Raw genomic sequence first — 18,202 nt, 5'->3', positions numbered from 1 at the left:
ACTGTAAGCGCTGAAAAAGAAAGTTCCGAAAGGACCAATTTAGGAGCTATATATGAACTTTTCTAATTGGTCCGAATTGAGTGAGTTCCTTTTGGTACCAATAGGGAATGCCCTAATTTGAGATCAACTAATTGGTGTGATTGTCTGAGATAGATTACAACCTTATCGGTGGTCAAGAGATTCAGCAAAGCTCTTGGCGTTAAGTGATTTTTATGGTTAAAATGAAAAGGTCCAAGTTATAGCGTGCAGAAAACAGAATAGGTTTTAAAAATGTGGGACGCAGCGAGATGGTAGATAACATCGTCATACTGGCAGATGGATGAGATTAGCGCAAGATCATGATGGATGGCACAAACTACGGGAGCAGGGTTGACGATGAATATTTCTTCATGAATTTAGTTGAAGAACTTCTACGAAAGCAACTTCTGTCCAAGAAAACACATGTTATGCCAATTAATCCCGTATAATAAGACGTACCCACATAACATTGTAACGAAATGGAAACTATGTATTAATTTATCCCTGTAATTTTTATCGTTATCATATCACGTGTCAGTCAGTTTATTAGTTTACAGTCTTAATGGCAATGGTTATCAGTTGTTCCTAGACCGTAAAGTTTCCACGGTTTACGTAATTATTTTTAGAAACATCTCTTTTAATTTTAATAACAGCTCTATATGTATGGAAAGATGACATGGCTCTAGATTCCACACAAATTTGACTCATAGCATTTAAATTTATTTGAAAAGATCAATCGCTAGAGTATCTAGCTCGTTCTTCTCATGGAAATCAGCGTAGTGAACGAGAAGTAGCTTATAAATGTGACGTTTTCAAGTGTAAATTTATTTTACCTATGGAATGAATGATTCTAAGTTCGTCCAGGAAAGCACTGCTACTTTATCTACTTCTGCCACGAAGCAGTAATGCTCACATTACTTCCTGCACTCCACGCAATAGTTCCATTTCTAATAAGTATTGTAAATAATGTATATGTTATGGAGTCTCAGAAGAGGTGCTTCTACTATATATTATGGCTGGTCTCTAAATTCCCATTGTCAATGCGTGTATTTGCTTATAAACATGTCCTCAGACAACGATTTCTGCTTAGCTAACTGGTTTGTCTCTTTTTGTTTTGGTTTTGTAAAATTGTGATATTTTTTCTAAATAATAAATGGTTGGTTGCCCTCACGTAAACAACGCCTGCGTCTATGAATCATTGCTCAAACAAAACTTGTAAGTTCTCTTAATAAGTTCAATGCCTCAATTATAAACAAAATTTCAAGTTAGCACGTTGATGTTATGCACATTCGACGCCTTAAAACAGTTTGTTCAACCCAATACTCACATTGGCTTCAATCATATCCAGAGTGCTGGAGAAATTTGAGAACAGCCAAGTTTCTTCAAGAGTACACATGTTTCTATTCGATGCACTATTTAAAATTGAAACACAGTAAATTTACATACACAAATGTGAGTTCAACACTCGAAAAGAATAGTCGAATATGGCATTAAAATTTAATGAGGTATATCGGTATTTTTCACGGTAGTGACTTGTTTTCAAGAGCAATGATAATGAGGAAAAGGGACGCGCTCTCGTGCGGCTAAGGCACGCACTGTCCGCACGCATTGCGTACGCGCAGGCCACGCCTCGCCGCCCCACCAGTGCACATGACATACGCATGCACCTCCCAACGTTTCACCACGTGCCCAGCGCCTTTTACATTGGTCCCTTCGCGCGTACCGCAGCGAATAATGCCTTGACGTTCAATTTTCCTGAATTGTTGCCAGAGGCCGTCCGTTGTCATTGGCGGGCGGTTGAGTAACTTTCCATCAAGTATCTGTAGGTATTTGAATTTGAATCCATTTATAGCCTTATTAGAAGTATGTAACAAATATTTAAGGTTTTATTTGGAACATTTTATTTTAATAAAAGTTGTGAGGAAATATTCAGATATGAAGAAGGAAAAGTATTTTCATGTTTAATATCTTTTTTTCATATTAAGCAATCTTGTAATTAATATACGAATCACAAGTACGCGTGAACATTTTACTATTTTATTTTTTTGTAGAAGAATTAATTTTATTGTATTATGTGACCGACTGTTTTTCCTCAACTCGACGTTGCTTGTAACAAAATTAAAAAATAAATATTTAAAGAAAGAAAGCAGTAAATCAAGCATGATGTACTCTTCAGGGTAATGTAGGCATCTCCGGTTTAGTACTTCATCTTTCGAGTTGTATTTTGTAGCCAGTGCCAAACTAGTTTTAAAAAAATACAACCGAATAGACAAAACGTTTAGTAAGACCAAACATCACTAACAACAAAATAGTAACTTAATGCAATAGTATATATATTACATTTTGTTAAATAAAAGACAACATAAATAGTGTTAATTTTTTTTTTTACATTCTTCGAATATGCCTTATAAAATTTATTACACTTCTGCCTGAAGAAAGATACACATCAGAACACAAAATTCGCATCAACACAATCTATACAGAGTTATTTGTAAAAAACTAACAACTGTGAGGACTAATTAATTATACGTATCACTAAAATCATAAACATCAAACTTTTAATTCCTTACTTTTTACAAAACATAATAAATTTACCAAAAATTAAAACTTGTAAGTTTTTCTTGTGCTGTCTGACACTTTTTGACCGATTTCAAAAAGGAGAAGGTTCTCAATTAGACTGTTTTTTTTTTGTATGTATGTTACGTGTTAACTCGGCATTTGTGAACCGCTTTTGATGATTCTTTTTTATTCGAAAAATGGTACCTCAGCAGTGGTCGCATTGAAATTTGAAGTTTTCTTCAATGTAAATGTATTCCGCATGTAAAGGTGGCAAACTAGAGGATGAATAAGGTTTCGCGCACTTTCCGCTAACCGATTTCAATAAAACTTGGCAAATAGATGTACTTCCACGGTCCCATGAGGTGGGTTTTTTAATTGACTTCAAAAAAAAAGGAGGACGTTATACGTTCGGCTGTATTATGTATTATCAGATATCTCCGTCAACTGTGGACCGATTTTGAAAATTCTTTTTTTGTTTGATAGGGCGCATTCTTGTGGTGGTCCCATTGTCACCAAGTCAGAATCTGATGAGGGGATCCCGTGAAAATCCAAGACAATCCTTAAACTTTATAGACATATCCATGTATTCACCAATTTCTCCATCAGTTGTGCACCGATTTTGAAAATTTATGTTTGAAAGGGTATACTGTCGACGTGGTCCCTGATGCTGTTTTCGTCTGCCGGGTTCGTTTCGGCTATCACAAATTACTAATTATTTTCCGCATACAAAAGTCGCCTTTTCACTTCACACAATATACACGTAATCAACAAATCATCGTCACTATGACAATCAGAAAATATAAAATGTACAAAAGAGTCCGTAACCCAATTGTCACCAAAAGCTCAGAATCTTATGAGGGGATCCCATGGAAATCGAAAAAAGCCGATAAGCAAAGTTTTGAGATCGGTTTTCTTTTTCAATGAAAAAGTTATAATTGTTTTAGATCTGTTACATTAGCAAAGCCTCCCGTGCGTTATCTATGAAAATAATTTTAATGATGGGTGGTTTCTTTCGCTAACCGCACAGAAGAGTATTAATTACCATTTATCTAGAGCAATCAATTTAAATATTTTTATTTTTGTACGAAAGTAAAACCTGAAGAATTACAAGTCATGGAATAAAAACTGTTGTTTATAATTTTAATAATAATAATATAGTCTTGCGAGGTTGTTAGTATTTTACAAATAACCCTGTATATTTAGTTGTAGGGCGTTTTCTTTTTTTAGTAATACGAAAATCTAACCTGTCCTATATATATAAGTAATATATTCGTATCGTAATACACCGAAAACCGAATTATAACGAAACCGTTGTTCTTTCAAGATATATTGGATGTTTATCGCAAAGACACGATTAGGTTCGGTTAGGTTAAGTTAGGTTTAAAAGAAAAAAACATTTTCCTCTCAAAGTTACTTTCGATGCTATGAAAATTCGAGCAAACGTAATTTCTGGAAAATGTCATTTCGGACTACAGATAGGTAACCAGGTGTTCGCGATTGTAAAGCCGTAGTAGCCTTCCGGTTTGACGCCTCTCGAGCAGAGGCCGAGGGTTCGAATTCGGTCTCGCACCTCTAGAGTTTTTCGGAATTAATGTGCGAAATTTAATTTGTAATTGACCATGAGCTTTCTGGTGAAGGTCATCGTGATGAAGCCTGCACGTCGAAGGTCACAAGCTCGGAACATTGCCTTAACTGAGGAGACCCGTGCCCTGAGACGTACGTGTCTTGATGATGAAATTGCGTATATTTCTTTTTTAAACAAACCAATGTTTCGGGCCGTTTACTGAAAAGGGCTCCAAATGTTTATTTGTGTGAACAAATGAATACCTACACGCGATTTAGAACCGGAAAAATAGTTTCATTTTCAATTAAGAGTCTATAATATAGGTACCGCAGGTCGAATCCAAATTTCTCTCGTACATTAGTACGGTTCAGTTTGGTCGAGTGGCAGGGACACTGGCTTCATTTCAGAATTATTTTTTTTACAAACGATACGAAAGCCATTTGAAAAAATGTATATCGTATAGTACACGTGTTTAGTTCAGTTGACATTTAAAAAATTGTTGGTATACGTAAAGTACCTATTGAACAGCGTTTTTCTTGTAAAATTTCAAGGTTAGTTTGTGTGTCTTTTTTCTACAGTGAAAATTTTTGAGAATCATGTTTTCACACCGCATAGTAATCAGTGCATATCGTCAATTTTATTACATATTTTTTCCGAAGTGATTGATTCAACACTCACTGTTATGCGTGATCAACCAAAGCCCTTTGAAGTTATATAGACTCTTAATAATAATCGAGAAGACGTAATGGAGACTTAAATTTTGTTCTGGGAAACCCTTTACAGAATATAGCCAAAAGATTTATACTTACGTAACCTATTGCATCAAATCTAAAAGTGCCCCTAACTGACCACGCAATTTGAAATTCCTTATGAGTTACACCATGTAGTACAATGTTTTCAGGGCCTTGTTAAAAATTAAGATAAAGAAACATAAGAACTCGATACGAAAATATTGGATATATCGGACGTAAAAATTTTCGCAACACTTATGTGTTGAAACCAATAGTCAAGTTCAATACACAACAACCAAGGCTACTACCTGTCTATAAAATCATACAACTAATAACAAAATTATTTCTTTGATCCGGGTGCTATGTTACGCCCAAAAATCTGCTAATTACAGCGCAGAGATAATTTTTGTCACCCACATTATCACCGAGTTTTAATTAGCATGATACAAATGTCAATAAAGTCCTGTTATTCAAGGCCAGACTGTGTTTGGGCGAGACCAACAAGGCCATAGAAATAGAACAACAGGAGTTGATACGATTGGAGGACGAATAATTAAAGTGGGGATAACTTTGAACAAGGGTTGCTATGCGGGCCGGTATCGAAATCATTATGTCTAGAGATGGAAAAAACTGCTTATTTTTTTAAACGCTTTTAAAGCTTACAAAAGCGTTTAGAAAAACGTTAAAGCGCATAGACTTTTATGTTAAAAAAAGCTTGCAACGTTGTATTGATAGCGAAAAGCAAGAGTAGACTACTAAAGATTTTAAGACAGTTTTATTTGTAAAACAAGGGTTATATTTTTATTTATGAAATTATTATTTACATTGATAAATTAATTTGTATAGGAAACATAGATGGCGGTTCTTGAAACATAAGCACGTTGTTAACGCTTACGCTTAAATTGAAAAGCGTGCTTATGTACTTATTTGAAAACGCCCACCTCTAATTATGTCAGCTGATATACATAGATTTAAAAACAAAAACGGGTGAAAAATGGAATGAAAACGAAGTTCTCCTTTTATTACAAGATCTTCTACTTACTTACTGTACTGAGTACTTTCAAAAATGCTTTAACTGATTATTGTCGAGACAAACCTTGCGAGGTAGGCATTGTTGTATGCTCTGTGTGTAATAGGTACTCTATGTTATAATGATTCATGATTTTGTACTACATATTTAATAATCTACTGGAAACTTTAGAACTGGAATGATACGAGAGGCGACAGAAAATTAATGTAGCTAAGTATGAAATAAAAGATAACCATGCAACTATATCTACGTAGCTACTAGCGTTTGAAGTCTTTGCGACGTTGGCCTCTTTTTTTGAATATCAAAATGTACGTAGGAAACGTAAATGGGGAATGCACTTATAATACTTCTTAAAAAAAATACATTAGCCTGTAAAAAAAGTTGTTCATTTTTGTGATCACTTTTTTCTTCCGCCATTTTGTCCTTGCAAAGCGAAAAATAATAAACAAAAGAGTGTCTAAAAAATTTTCAAAAAAGAATAAACAAATGCGACACGAAAGTAACTTGTATTATATTTAAATTGAAAATAGTCTTAAGAGATAACCTTTATGTGTGTCAGTTCTTCTTTTTTTGAATATGGAAGGCTGTAGCAGAATATCAGCGACACTGAGAAATACTCCGCCATTGTGCTGAGCATCAAACCTTGTTATCCACCCTGCACTATTGTGTTATTAAACTCGTACTTTTAATAAATACAAAGTAAATACAAAGATTATTTTAATTTTAAATATATTATGAAGAAAAAATATTGAAGAAAGTTAGAACTATTTTCCTTAATTTAAATTAAATTACAAAAGACGGAAAACTCCACTAATTTCGAATTCAAAGTTATTATTAAAAGTGATAGAAGATGATTTAAGTGAAAGTATATAACATAAATATTGATTCCCGCCGCGTAAAAGACTATTTAATAAACCCAAATAAGTGAACTAAGTTGTATAAGAGATAGTGAAAACATGTGTATTAGAATTTAGAACTACAATGGCAAATATTACTGAGGATCCCGATAATTAAACGAAGACATACCTCTAAGCACTTGTATCCAAGCCAAAACTATTAATAAAAAAATAAGTACTTTTGAGAAACGTGACAACGTTCTGTGACAACCCTGCCCGCGGGCTGATCTGAGGTCAGAACAAGAGCCTATAAGGTCCTTGTGCTTGGACAATTTATAGTGCCCTTCTTGTATAACCAAGAGGTTGATAGAGAGGGTCAGTATAAACAAACCTTATGTAGAAAGATACGGGACTGGTACTAAACTCTGTGTAAAATAGCATATTTTTTATGATACTACGTGACAGGACGAACAAATCGTGCGCCTGGTGTTAAGCGACACGCCTGTCCATAGTAGTTGCAGTGCCACTCAGACCTTTAAATCGCTAAGATCTGAAGGACACTGCCACTGCGCCAGTCACCCTGAGATATAAATTGAAAAGTCCCATGTGCCTGTAATTTCACCAGCTCTTGCCTTCAAAACCGAAACACAGTAATGCTCACATTAGTTGCTTGGCGGCAGCAACAGGTAGATGGGACTCTACTGCTACTATTGATGTGTTGAAATAAATAAACAGTATTATTATTGTTTATTAATGTTTTTATTACGTATAAAAAACATAACTCTACTGGTACTTTTTCGGGTAGGCTTTTTGTCTGTGGACAATGAAAAAATAAAATAATCATAATCTCAGTACAGAGTACTAAAATAACCGACCTCAAAAGTCATTCACCCCTAGTTAGCCACCCTTAGAGATGGAATATTTCTATCTACCCTCTTTCCAACAAAAAAAGTATTATCAAAATCGGTTCACAAAAAACACCGGAGTTATCGCGTAACATACATACAAAAAAAAATTGTCAACAACAACCTATCGCACACACACACTCAACATAGCCCCGCATTAGGGAAACCCTGTGTCGCGGGTGCCATGGACACACACATAGACAACCACAAATTACACCCAAACTCACGAGAGAAGTACATGTAGGTCATACAAATATTTCTCCCGGCCCGGGAATCGAACCAGAGACCTCTGCGTGGCAGTCCGGCGTGGTAACCGTTCGTCCACAGAAACAGTCATTATAGAACCAATCACGACATAATCGAATTCATTATTCAAAATTGTTTTGCAATCATCTTGTTAATTTCAATCACATTTTATTTTCGTGTCAGACTCGCCTTTGTTTGACACATCGTCCTATCCATTGCTACCGCTGGAAAACTACAGTAGTCACAGGCGCGCGTGCCCCATGACCTGAATTAATATTTATTATTACATACAGAATACTACCTCAATATGACAAAAGTTTATAGACTGTTACCACTTTTCAATAAGTGTGCTAATGATATGTTAAACAGTCCCACAAATTACCTGGTCTCAAATGAAGGAATTCCCGGGACTATGAATACCAGAGTAACGGAATTCAATCACTAACCAGAACAGACCAGAATCGAACGGGACCTTGTTATCCAGCTTCCACAGAGTAAACTGTTGGGCCACCAAAGTCGTCAAAATAATGTAAAAAGTGGACCGTCTAACCGACTATGATATATTATGACTAACGAGATTGTTAATAATTAACATATCCAACGAACGGATTCCCTGTGCTATGTGCCCTCGTATGACAATACCGAATTAACGAAAAAGTATTTAAACTCATTTTAAATAATGTAGAAAAAATTTGATCAATTTTTTGTTTTTATTAACTTTTTATATTACTTTCCAAGTTTACATTTCGACTGAAAGATTTGAATCCAAGGTCATGAAATAAATAAAAAAGAAACGAAAAAGCTTATTTGAAATTCTCCCGCAAAATTTGAATAGAAGACAAAGGTACCTACGCGATGTACCCAATCCGACTGCAATTTGGCAAAAGAAGCCTATTTAAATGATGGTGACGTCATAAGTAACGACTAGACGCACAAAAAGTGCTCAAAGTCTTCAACGTCTATTTGTTGCTGGTATTCCAAGTATTAACTTGAGTTAGTTACGTTGTAATTAAATTAGGAATTAATTATAAGAAAAACTAAAACAAGGCGCTACAGGAAAATGAATCATTAGTGGTCGGATTAGAGCCAACATAATAAACCGACCAATTGTTTAGACAACAATATCACCATTATAAACAATTATATTTACGTTTTATTATATTACAATCATTTTGATTCATAAAATACGATTGCACAGAAATTACTAAAATAACGCCTGGAAAGCGGCAACCTATCACAAGTTCGAATTTATTTTTTCCGAAAAACGCTTGTTCCAATTTTCATGACACCGAAAACCGAATTATAACGAAACTGTTGTTCTTTCAGGATATGTTAGATGTTTATCGCAAAGACACGATTAGGTTCGGTTAGGTAAAGTTAAGTTTAAAAGAAAAAACATTTTCCTCTCAAAATTACTTTCGAGGTCATGAAAATTCGAGCAAACGTTTTTTCTGGAAAATGTCATTTCGGACTTCTGGTAAGTAAATCTGGAAAGTACAGTTGTCAATATATAATGAATAATTTTTTTCCGGTCGTGGCGTTCGCAGGATCATCATTTCCAGTAACTACGTAGCCAAAACTATTTAAAAATGGAATAGAATACAATTCATACGAGCAATAAATATAATATAGTTCTATATCATACTGTACAGAATCATCATTTCCAGTAACGACGTAGCCATTACTTTTTAATAATGGAATAGTATACGACAATTCATTCACGCAATAAAAATACGTTTCTAGAACACATTCTATGAGTATAATTAAATTTTCCAAGAAATATTTGAAGAAACTTCTTAATTATCAAATATGTAACAAGAATTTCTTCTAGTAACCAAAATATTGCTATTGGTAAACTAAATTACGGACTTATCAAATTTGTATTCAATAGTTTTAAAAGACGCAAACATTCGCTCAGTCTGAATAATGACGACGAGTGATAACCTTGAGTCGTAATATTAAGCTATGGATAAACATCCCGGAGGCCTAGGCCGTATACATATAGATTGTCTTAGGGCAGGCACACGGCGGCGGCGGCAGCGGCATACCAGGCAGTTGAGCTTTGTTAGTTTTTTGGCTATAGGGTTCCTACACGACGGCAATCAATACAAGACGTGGAAGCTTCCATTCAGTAGCGTCGTTAGGAATAATTTCGCGTAGGCGTCGGGACGCCATTTAATAATCCATCTTAAATCTGCCGAACAACAAAGTCTAAAGAAGTAACGAGATGGCTTCTAGGAAGATTTATCTCAATTTTGAAATCCTTAAGACAACCCTAAAATTAATTGTGTGGGAGGAGGCCATTCGCGGAATTACTCCTGGATCTGTATCAGTGTGTGTGGCAAACGCGAGTGGTATATATCTGTGTGCGCCGCCAGTTCATTGTCAAGGCCAACTGCCGAAATCTCCCGCTCGAGCCCCCCTTACTCCTAACGCACTCCACCTATAGTCGATATTTGTATTAATCGAAAACATCAACTTGTTCGATGGTATATTGCTTAGCAATCAAAGAGCACATCAATGCGGATTCTTATTCAGCCAGCAATATACTGCAAAATACAATCCAAATTTATATAAGTGTTTATACATTAGTCTTTCTGTTGCCGAGGTTTTATACCGCCGCCAACTCGATAATCGTGTATTCTTAATATTACCTATCGAATTCCAGTTGTTTTTATCGTAATGCACATACATGTATATGTAAGTGGTACTATGCAAATTTCAAAATGTATTCGTTATGAAAATCGATTGCACAATGGCCTGTTGTATCGGTACAATACAACACATCGTAGGTACCTCTCGGATATTTTAGTCGTAAGAGTAAAGATACGTACGATTGTACTCGGCTATCAAACTCTACCTGTTTATATATGAGTATAACTCAGTTACAGATCAAGTTTCACACGAAGTACTCTTCAAGACAGAGTAGCCGAAGGCTAGACCAAAAACCATTTACGACATCTGGGAAAAGGACAGGTTTAACTAATTGTAAAAGCGTAAATTTCTTTCGGTAATTTAAATATTACCTCTTTGATTTCATCAGTTGGTACTGTAGAGTCTTACAACCTCTCGTTGTTATCCACAAATTTAAAAAAATTATAATTTTTACAAATATCATTAGGGTCACAGTTTCTCTAGAATTCAGGTTAATAACATATTTCTTTCATCTAAAAACGCGTATTTTAGTTTTTTTTAAACAAACTTTTCGGGCTCTTTACAGGTACAAGGTCAAGAGCACGTCAAGCTTGACACTTAAAATTTAAATCCAAGTCTAAAGTCTAAGTGTCAAGCTTGACGTGCTCTTGAGTGTACCATTATCACAAGAAAAAAAATTAGTTTTTTTTTCTATTGCGGAGTAATCGTAAATTTATATTCTGTACGATCCTTATTTTACTAAGACCGTAATCGATGTCATTAGAAGTGTGCAATCTTAACGTAACCGCGGAAGTCCTATAATATATTGTTATCAAATGTATGAGTCCCTGACCATGTGATCTCGTAACCCTAGACCAAAGCCGATTGCATGAAAGATAAAACGGGTAAGTAGCTAGCGGATAAATAAGGGACGAAAGCATAAGGGATCCTGCATGTGCGTCTCTACAAGTATAACTCTATTTCATGTTTTGATTGTGCATGTGCGTCTCTACAAGTATAACTCTATTTCATGTATTCCCTCCTTGTAATGATATGGGGTCATTCAAACGACGCGTGAAGAGGCATCTTGTAGGCATGCAGGGTGGAGGTGGCTAAGGCAGTGATTGTATGAACACTACACTAGGTACCTTCATGTTTGGATTCCACTTTTCATGTAACATCAGGTGGAGTGGAGTCTTCTGCCTGCCATGAATTAAAAAAAAACAAATAGCCAATCATTTGATGACCCCGGTGAATTTACGAAAAAGCTGGGTTTTCACTATACGTGTACGCTCGGTCCACTCGGATGACTACTCGAACTCCACTCGTAACATATTGACTGGATGCCGGCGACGTCCGAGTGCGCTCGGATCACGTGTTTACACGTCAGGGCGCATATCGTTTTATTTATCGTTGGACGACTGGCGCGTCTTGCCTGTTCCCATACCACGAATACCTGTCGTGACTGTGTCGTGGACGTTCATATTATCGTCGTGTCTAGCTGTTCCCACTAGATCGTAAAGACAATTTATCGGTTCACGGCAGTCGCCTTGTCGTGTGCACGACAGAATCGTTTGAAGCTGCGATTATCTACCGTCACATTTTTATCGTAACGTATTATTTATCGTCAGACGACTGTCGTTCTAGTCTTCCCATTGTCACGACAGTCTGACGTCGTAACGTCAAAAATGTGAACGACAGTTAATCGTGTACAACTTATGTTATTATATGTAAACAACTTCATTTAAATATACAAGCCACGATATTGTCGTCACGACATAATGGGAACGCGCCCTTACGAGTACCGTCCGTGTAGTCACCCGAGTGGACTTGGTCCGATCGTACTCGTGTAGTGAAAAGCTGGCTTAAGATCAGTCTGCCCTCTTTGTCAAAACAAACGCATTGGCATTTCGGTAACTTTGGAGATATTGGCACCTAAAGTTTTTTTGCTAGTAAAAATGTCAACTACGCTGAATTTGTTAACAGTGTAACGAAACTAAATAAGATATAATAAAAATCGATTAGAGGGGGTTGTAGAACTTGTTTCGCTGATCAGATACGATGACAACTTAATTTCGCTAAAAATACCGATTACGTAAGTTATGATAAGGCGGGGACAGAATTCATGAAACGAACTATTAAAAATTGTTTAAATCTTAGTATTCAGGGTAAGCGCGTTAGTTAGTTACCCAGATTAACTAACTAACGCGTTTACCACTCACAGTACAGGAAATTCTCTAAGTTTGAGACCAGGTAAAAGCAAAGGCCGCTTCTTTAGAAGTTAATACTAAAAATTATGTGGTTTTGTTGCATAGTGATAAAATTAATATTTTTCCAACGTTATCGTATTCGTTACGTCGTCGTCGGTATAACATTATATATACATTTATCAACGTTTCTTATACACAAATCTATTTAATTAAGTTGGTATGAATATAGGTTACTAGATAAAAATTCGCGCGATACTTTTTTCCTGTTGAATTTATGTTCATTGTTATTTTATTAATTTAGCTGTTGCAGTCAAGTTGAAAACGGTTGTTCCTCTATTCGACGGTGACTACCGTTCGCATCTATTTGGTAGTATGTACTTCAATTTCTTAGGCTGCTAACAAATGGACTTCGTAAAAATTAATTAATCTTCCCCTATTATATGTATATATAATAATATTAAATTATTAAATAATATTGAATAATAGTTTTTTAAATTTTATAATTGTTTTGCTTTTAAGCCCGCCTAAGATCTTAGGGACAAGGAGGTGGCTGAAAAACAGCGCTGTCTGCGACAACAACGTTTCCAGGCAACTCAAGCTAAGACAGCTTTTTTATCATTTTGGAGATGTGGTCTTGTTACACCGTGGATATAGTGGCTTACCGATAATAATATTGTATCGCTTTTTTTTTTAATAAAATCCAAGAAAGACCTTGGCGCCCAATTGGGGCTCAATATCCCATGAATAAGAATTTTATGCAATGAATGAACTGAAAGTACTAAGTACATTAAGAAATAGATGATAAAACTAACCCTTTGAAAAACAGTGGCCCAAACCAACATATTTGGTTTTTTTTTGCTTTATCACACGATTACACTTGGATGTGCTAATTTTTCTGAGCCCAGCCGATAATATTCTTTGTTTTTAAAGCTATCCTCCTCATGACTTGGGTGGTTTTGAGGTGGGCCGTTATTCTAGAAAGTAATCGATGCGAGGAATTATTCCCGCCATCTCACTGTGGGCTACGCCCCTATTTCTTATTCGCCCGGTACAACCTCGTTAACTATAAAATGGCCATTACCGTAACCATTGTTTTTTCTCGCTTATTATATCCAATAACGTTCAAATATGAACAACTTTAAGCTAAACTATCAATATGTTTAAATGGCATTAGAATAGACAAAGTAGTACAAATATTTTATGGAAATTAGATCTAATTACCGTTATCATGAAGAAGGTAATTAGAAAGTTCAAACATTTTTAATGGCTACGGTAATTAGATCTAATGACTATTTCCATAAGACCTATGTGTCTTAATAACTCGAAAACTTTCTTTGTCTTTGCTAATGCCATTTAGACGTATTGATAGTTTAACTTAAATATATTCATGTTTCAATGCTCTTGGGTATAATATGCGAGAAAAACCAATGGCTACGGTAATTAGGCTGAAAAGATGAAAATGGCTACGGTAATTAGCCTAAGAACACAAATGCAAAGAAAGCAAGATATTTACTATGAATTGATATTAATTTTCAAACCAACTTAAAGTATTATGCAAAACAATAATTATGTCAATCATCTTATACAGAATCTATGTTACGTACATAGTAATCGACGTTTAAAATCTGTGACGGTAAAAATCAAACATGGCCATCTTCATACACAACATTTTTCAAATATTTTTTTCTTAAAAAGTCATGTTTTTTTTTCAATTCCGTTTACTTTCAGAATATTTTATAAATTTTTCAGTATATTTTAATAAATAACATTGGTAATTGAAGACAGAGATAGCAAAATATTCTCGTAACGAGTACGATAAGGACGCATGAACTCATAGATTATAAGTGCAGATATAAAGCATTGTATAGGCAACAAAATCATCAATTTTGTAGATGACTGACTGTAATGTAGTCAGGAAACTTATTTATATAGGATTTGGAACGTACTTTTTTGTGCTTATCTTACATTGCACAATAATTTCTTGCCTGTATATTAAAAAACAAAGAATTGAAAAAAATCATTTACAAATTTACAAGCCAAAAACATTACGTAAAGTCTTACCTTGTCTTAAATCTGTTTGACATGACTCGCTAAAGTTACAGTGTCAAGCAATTTCAGCGAATATATCAATATTATTTTGTGATATCTTGTCATTAATCATTGTGGAATCATTTTCAGGTTTCTCTTTAAATGCTTTAGCATCTAATTCATCGTCATCAATTGATACTCGTTTGTTAGTAGACCAATGTTTAATAGCGAAAGAAGAAATTATTAAATTATATTTAAATTTGTGGCGATCTTTGGGAAGTTCTACGTCCAGCAGTAGACGTGTTTCGAAAAAAAAAAAATAGGGACACACAAACAAACAAAACTATTTATTAACTTGGAATTATCATAATAATAATAACGCACGCACACTCAACATAGCCCCGTACTAGGGAAACCCTGTATCACGGGTGCCATGGACACACACATAGACCACCACGAATTACATCCAAACTCACGAGAGAAATAAATGTAGGCCATACAAATATTTCTCCCGGCCCGGGAATCGAACCTGGTACCTCTGCGTAGCAGTCCGGTATGGTAAGGGTTCGGCCACGGAGGCAGTTAAAGAAGCATAGTTCCAAGGTAGAGGTTTCGATATGACTTATACACATCTTTCACCTTCCTTTAATAGCAAACAAATTTGTTTTACTTTTTCATTGTCTTTTACTTATCTACTTTTCGTTGTGTTTATTCTGTTCAACAAAATCATGAATGTCCCGGTAATGCAAATTTTAAAAGTTTTATTATATGTTGCACGACAGATTTCAAACGTCCATTACTATGAACGTAATTAGAGATGGCTTTTCACCCGATAAATATCCGTTTTTACTGAGTATTTATCCTAAAACATGGATAATTATTTTTCTGTGTTTTTTACAATAAAATTCATTAGAACTATTTTTTTATTAAATAATTACGTTTTTGCTATTCCTTTATGTAACAATACTGTTCTACCTACGTTTTTCGAGTCGAGTGGTATAAAAAATTGTATTGACGGAAAGTTATCAAATTAACTGTAACCCTGGAGCTGACCTACCATGCGTTAATAAAGTGCGACCCAACTTTATGGTCTTGGTGTCTACTGCGTACTGAATAGTCATGTTTGGACTTGAAATAGCCTAAGGATTTTCTTTCACATTTTACACACATAATTAAAACACATGATATAAAAAATAAATGTTTATAATTGTGTAAGTACACAAAGTGTTTTAAAAATATACTTTGTTTTACTAAATATAAATAATAAACCACGATTAAAAATATTTATCCACGTTTTTGGATAAATATCGAGTCAAAATATAATACATTTATCCTGAGTATTTATCCCTATGATATTTATCCATGACCCATCTCTAAACGTAATATATATTATTTATTAATTTACATTTCTTAATTCCTCGCCTGGTCCCTTTTTCACTTTTTCTCCAACTTTCAAATCCCGTTTCCAAATTACATTCTATGATATTACAAAGGTTTTGCCATTTTAAAAACAAGTATGTCACGTATGTCAAGTTAACACTTTGTAAGTGGACGTTTCAGCCACTTACAAAGTGGTTACCGCGAAAAGCAAAGAAATAGGAAAAAAAATGTGGAAAAACAATAAATCGGTGCATGCACATAACGTATGCAATTTACAATATACATTCAAGAATTAGTTTTCATAGATAAGCCCATCAGTGTCAAGGTTATTATTATAATAAAGCAGCGATCCAGACTCAAAGATTAGATAGTCAACAACACCTGGCGAAATTATAATGATAGATCAGGTGGTTTCGTATTTATCTTGTGTCTGCGGTAAGTTAAACATGCCCACAAAAATTTAATGCAGCTGTAAAGGTGTACTTTATAATAATCAGAAACAAGAGACCACATGGTGCCGGTGGCCATGCTACAAAGTAAATTTAGAACAGAAAAGCGTAAACACTGCAATTAGGCCTCTATAAAAAAAATAAAATTGGAAAATTTGGGAAACTGACCTATTTCTAAAATGTCGATTATGAGAAACGTAGAAACAAATGATCTTAACAGTAACAAAGATCTTGTTGAGTAGGTTATATACTTCCCGATAACATAAAGAAGTTGTTCATTAACTCTCAGATAAAAAATAACAAGCAGGCAGCCTAAATGTGGCTATCAAATAAGTGTCTATAGATATTATTTCAAGGCCAGTGGTTTATCAAAAAATTCGCCTCGAACTCGACAAAACAAATAACAAAGAATCTCCCGAGAATTCTGTTTAAATTCTGGGGAGATATTCGTTTTTCTTGCATTAGATGGCTGAATGTTAATGTGCAGAAACAGTTGGCCTTGAGATGCTGAAAGCTAGATTTTTAGAGAAGTTATTAATAGACAATCCAATGCTGTTTTTGTGGGTGTTCGTACTAAAAATCTTCAATGATAACTGTGTAAAAAAGGAATAGACAAAGTTTCCAGTGATAGAAGTAAAGTGATTCCAAGAAGAAAAACTGGATACTCGAAAATAAACTGGCTAGTAATGATGACTACCGTGAAACGACAAAAAACCATTAGAGCTAGGCAGTAGGCAGAGTGTTACGGTAGGCAGCGTGATCGATCCGCGCGTTGAGGCAGGTCGGGGCTCAGACCACACGTGTCGATGTCATCCAGCATTTCGCACAAATTATTCCTATTTTGAAAATTACCATTCCTCCATAGCAAAAGTACAATGAAACCATTAACATGTGAAATTTCTTAATTGTATTACGCATATCTGAAATTTTCATTCCGAGTCAAGGAAGTAATCAATTAAGTATTAGGTAATTTTAATAGTTAGTATTTTAATGCAGAATGCGTAAAGTATGTGTGTGTGTGTGTGTGCGTAATATATTTGGTCAATGTGCAAGTGAAATTTGTGTTTTTGAGAACACATGTAATTTAACAGTAATTTATTTTTGAATCATTCACAAGTTTGGAACACTTAGTGAAAAATTTCAATCATCAGTTCATTATTGTTTAGTTTTGATATTATTTCTGCGTGTTTATGTTAAATACGCTATTATTAGATATTAAAGAGAAGGACAGAAAAAAATAAGGTTGAATTATTCAATATTTGGTTGTTTATCATAAAATATTCGGTCTACCGCAGTTGATAAAGTGTTAGGATAGGTCAAGGCAAAACAAATTTGCGAAATCGCGCCAGATCCAACGTGTTTAGACTCCACAATTATTATACAAAGAAAGATGTAATGGTACGCACCAAGTCTAGGTCCAACCACTCCATGTTGGCTTGCATGCTGGCTTGTTTATAATAGTTAGGTCAGGTTAAGTTTCTTGTGTCTATGCTAGATTTCACAGACAGTACTACGCGTCGCGACGGTCGGTACACGAGTGCAGCGGCGTGGTGTCGTGTGTTGCACCGAAAATTCGTTCCCGCGCCACGCTTCACCCCGCTCTTCATACCGC

General features: G+C 35.0%; 1 protein-coding gene across 1 annotated transcript in view; it reads right to left on the bottom strand.

Moving 5' to 3' along the window:
* The window catches only part of LOC113226483 (steroid hormone receptor ERR1), a 42,730-nt gene extending 24,528 nt beyond the window's left edge, over positions 1-18,202 (bottom strand). The window contains exon 1 of the mRNA XM_026459116.1: positions 17,997-18,202. Within this exon, the coding sequence (XP_026314901.1) occupies positions 17,997-18,032 (36 nt within the window). The 5' untranslated portion in view covers positions 18,033-18,202. The remainder of the gene's footprint in view (positions 1-17,996) is intronic.

This window comes from Hyposmocoma kahamanoa, unplaced genomic scaffold (genome assembly GCF_003589595.1).
Source record: "Hyposmocoma kahamanoa isolate Upper Pololo Valley unplaced genomic scaffold, ASM358959v1 192, whole genome shotgun sequence".
Classification (NCBI taxonomy): Eukaryota; Metazoa; Arthropoda; class Insecta; order Lepidoptera; family Cosmopterigidae; genus Hyposmocoma; species Hyposmocoma kahamanoa.
This window is presented reverse-complemented; position numbering and strand designations above follow the sequence as displayed.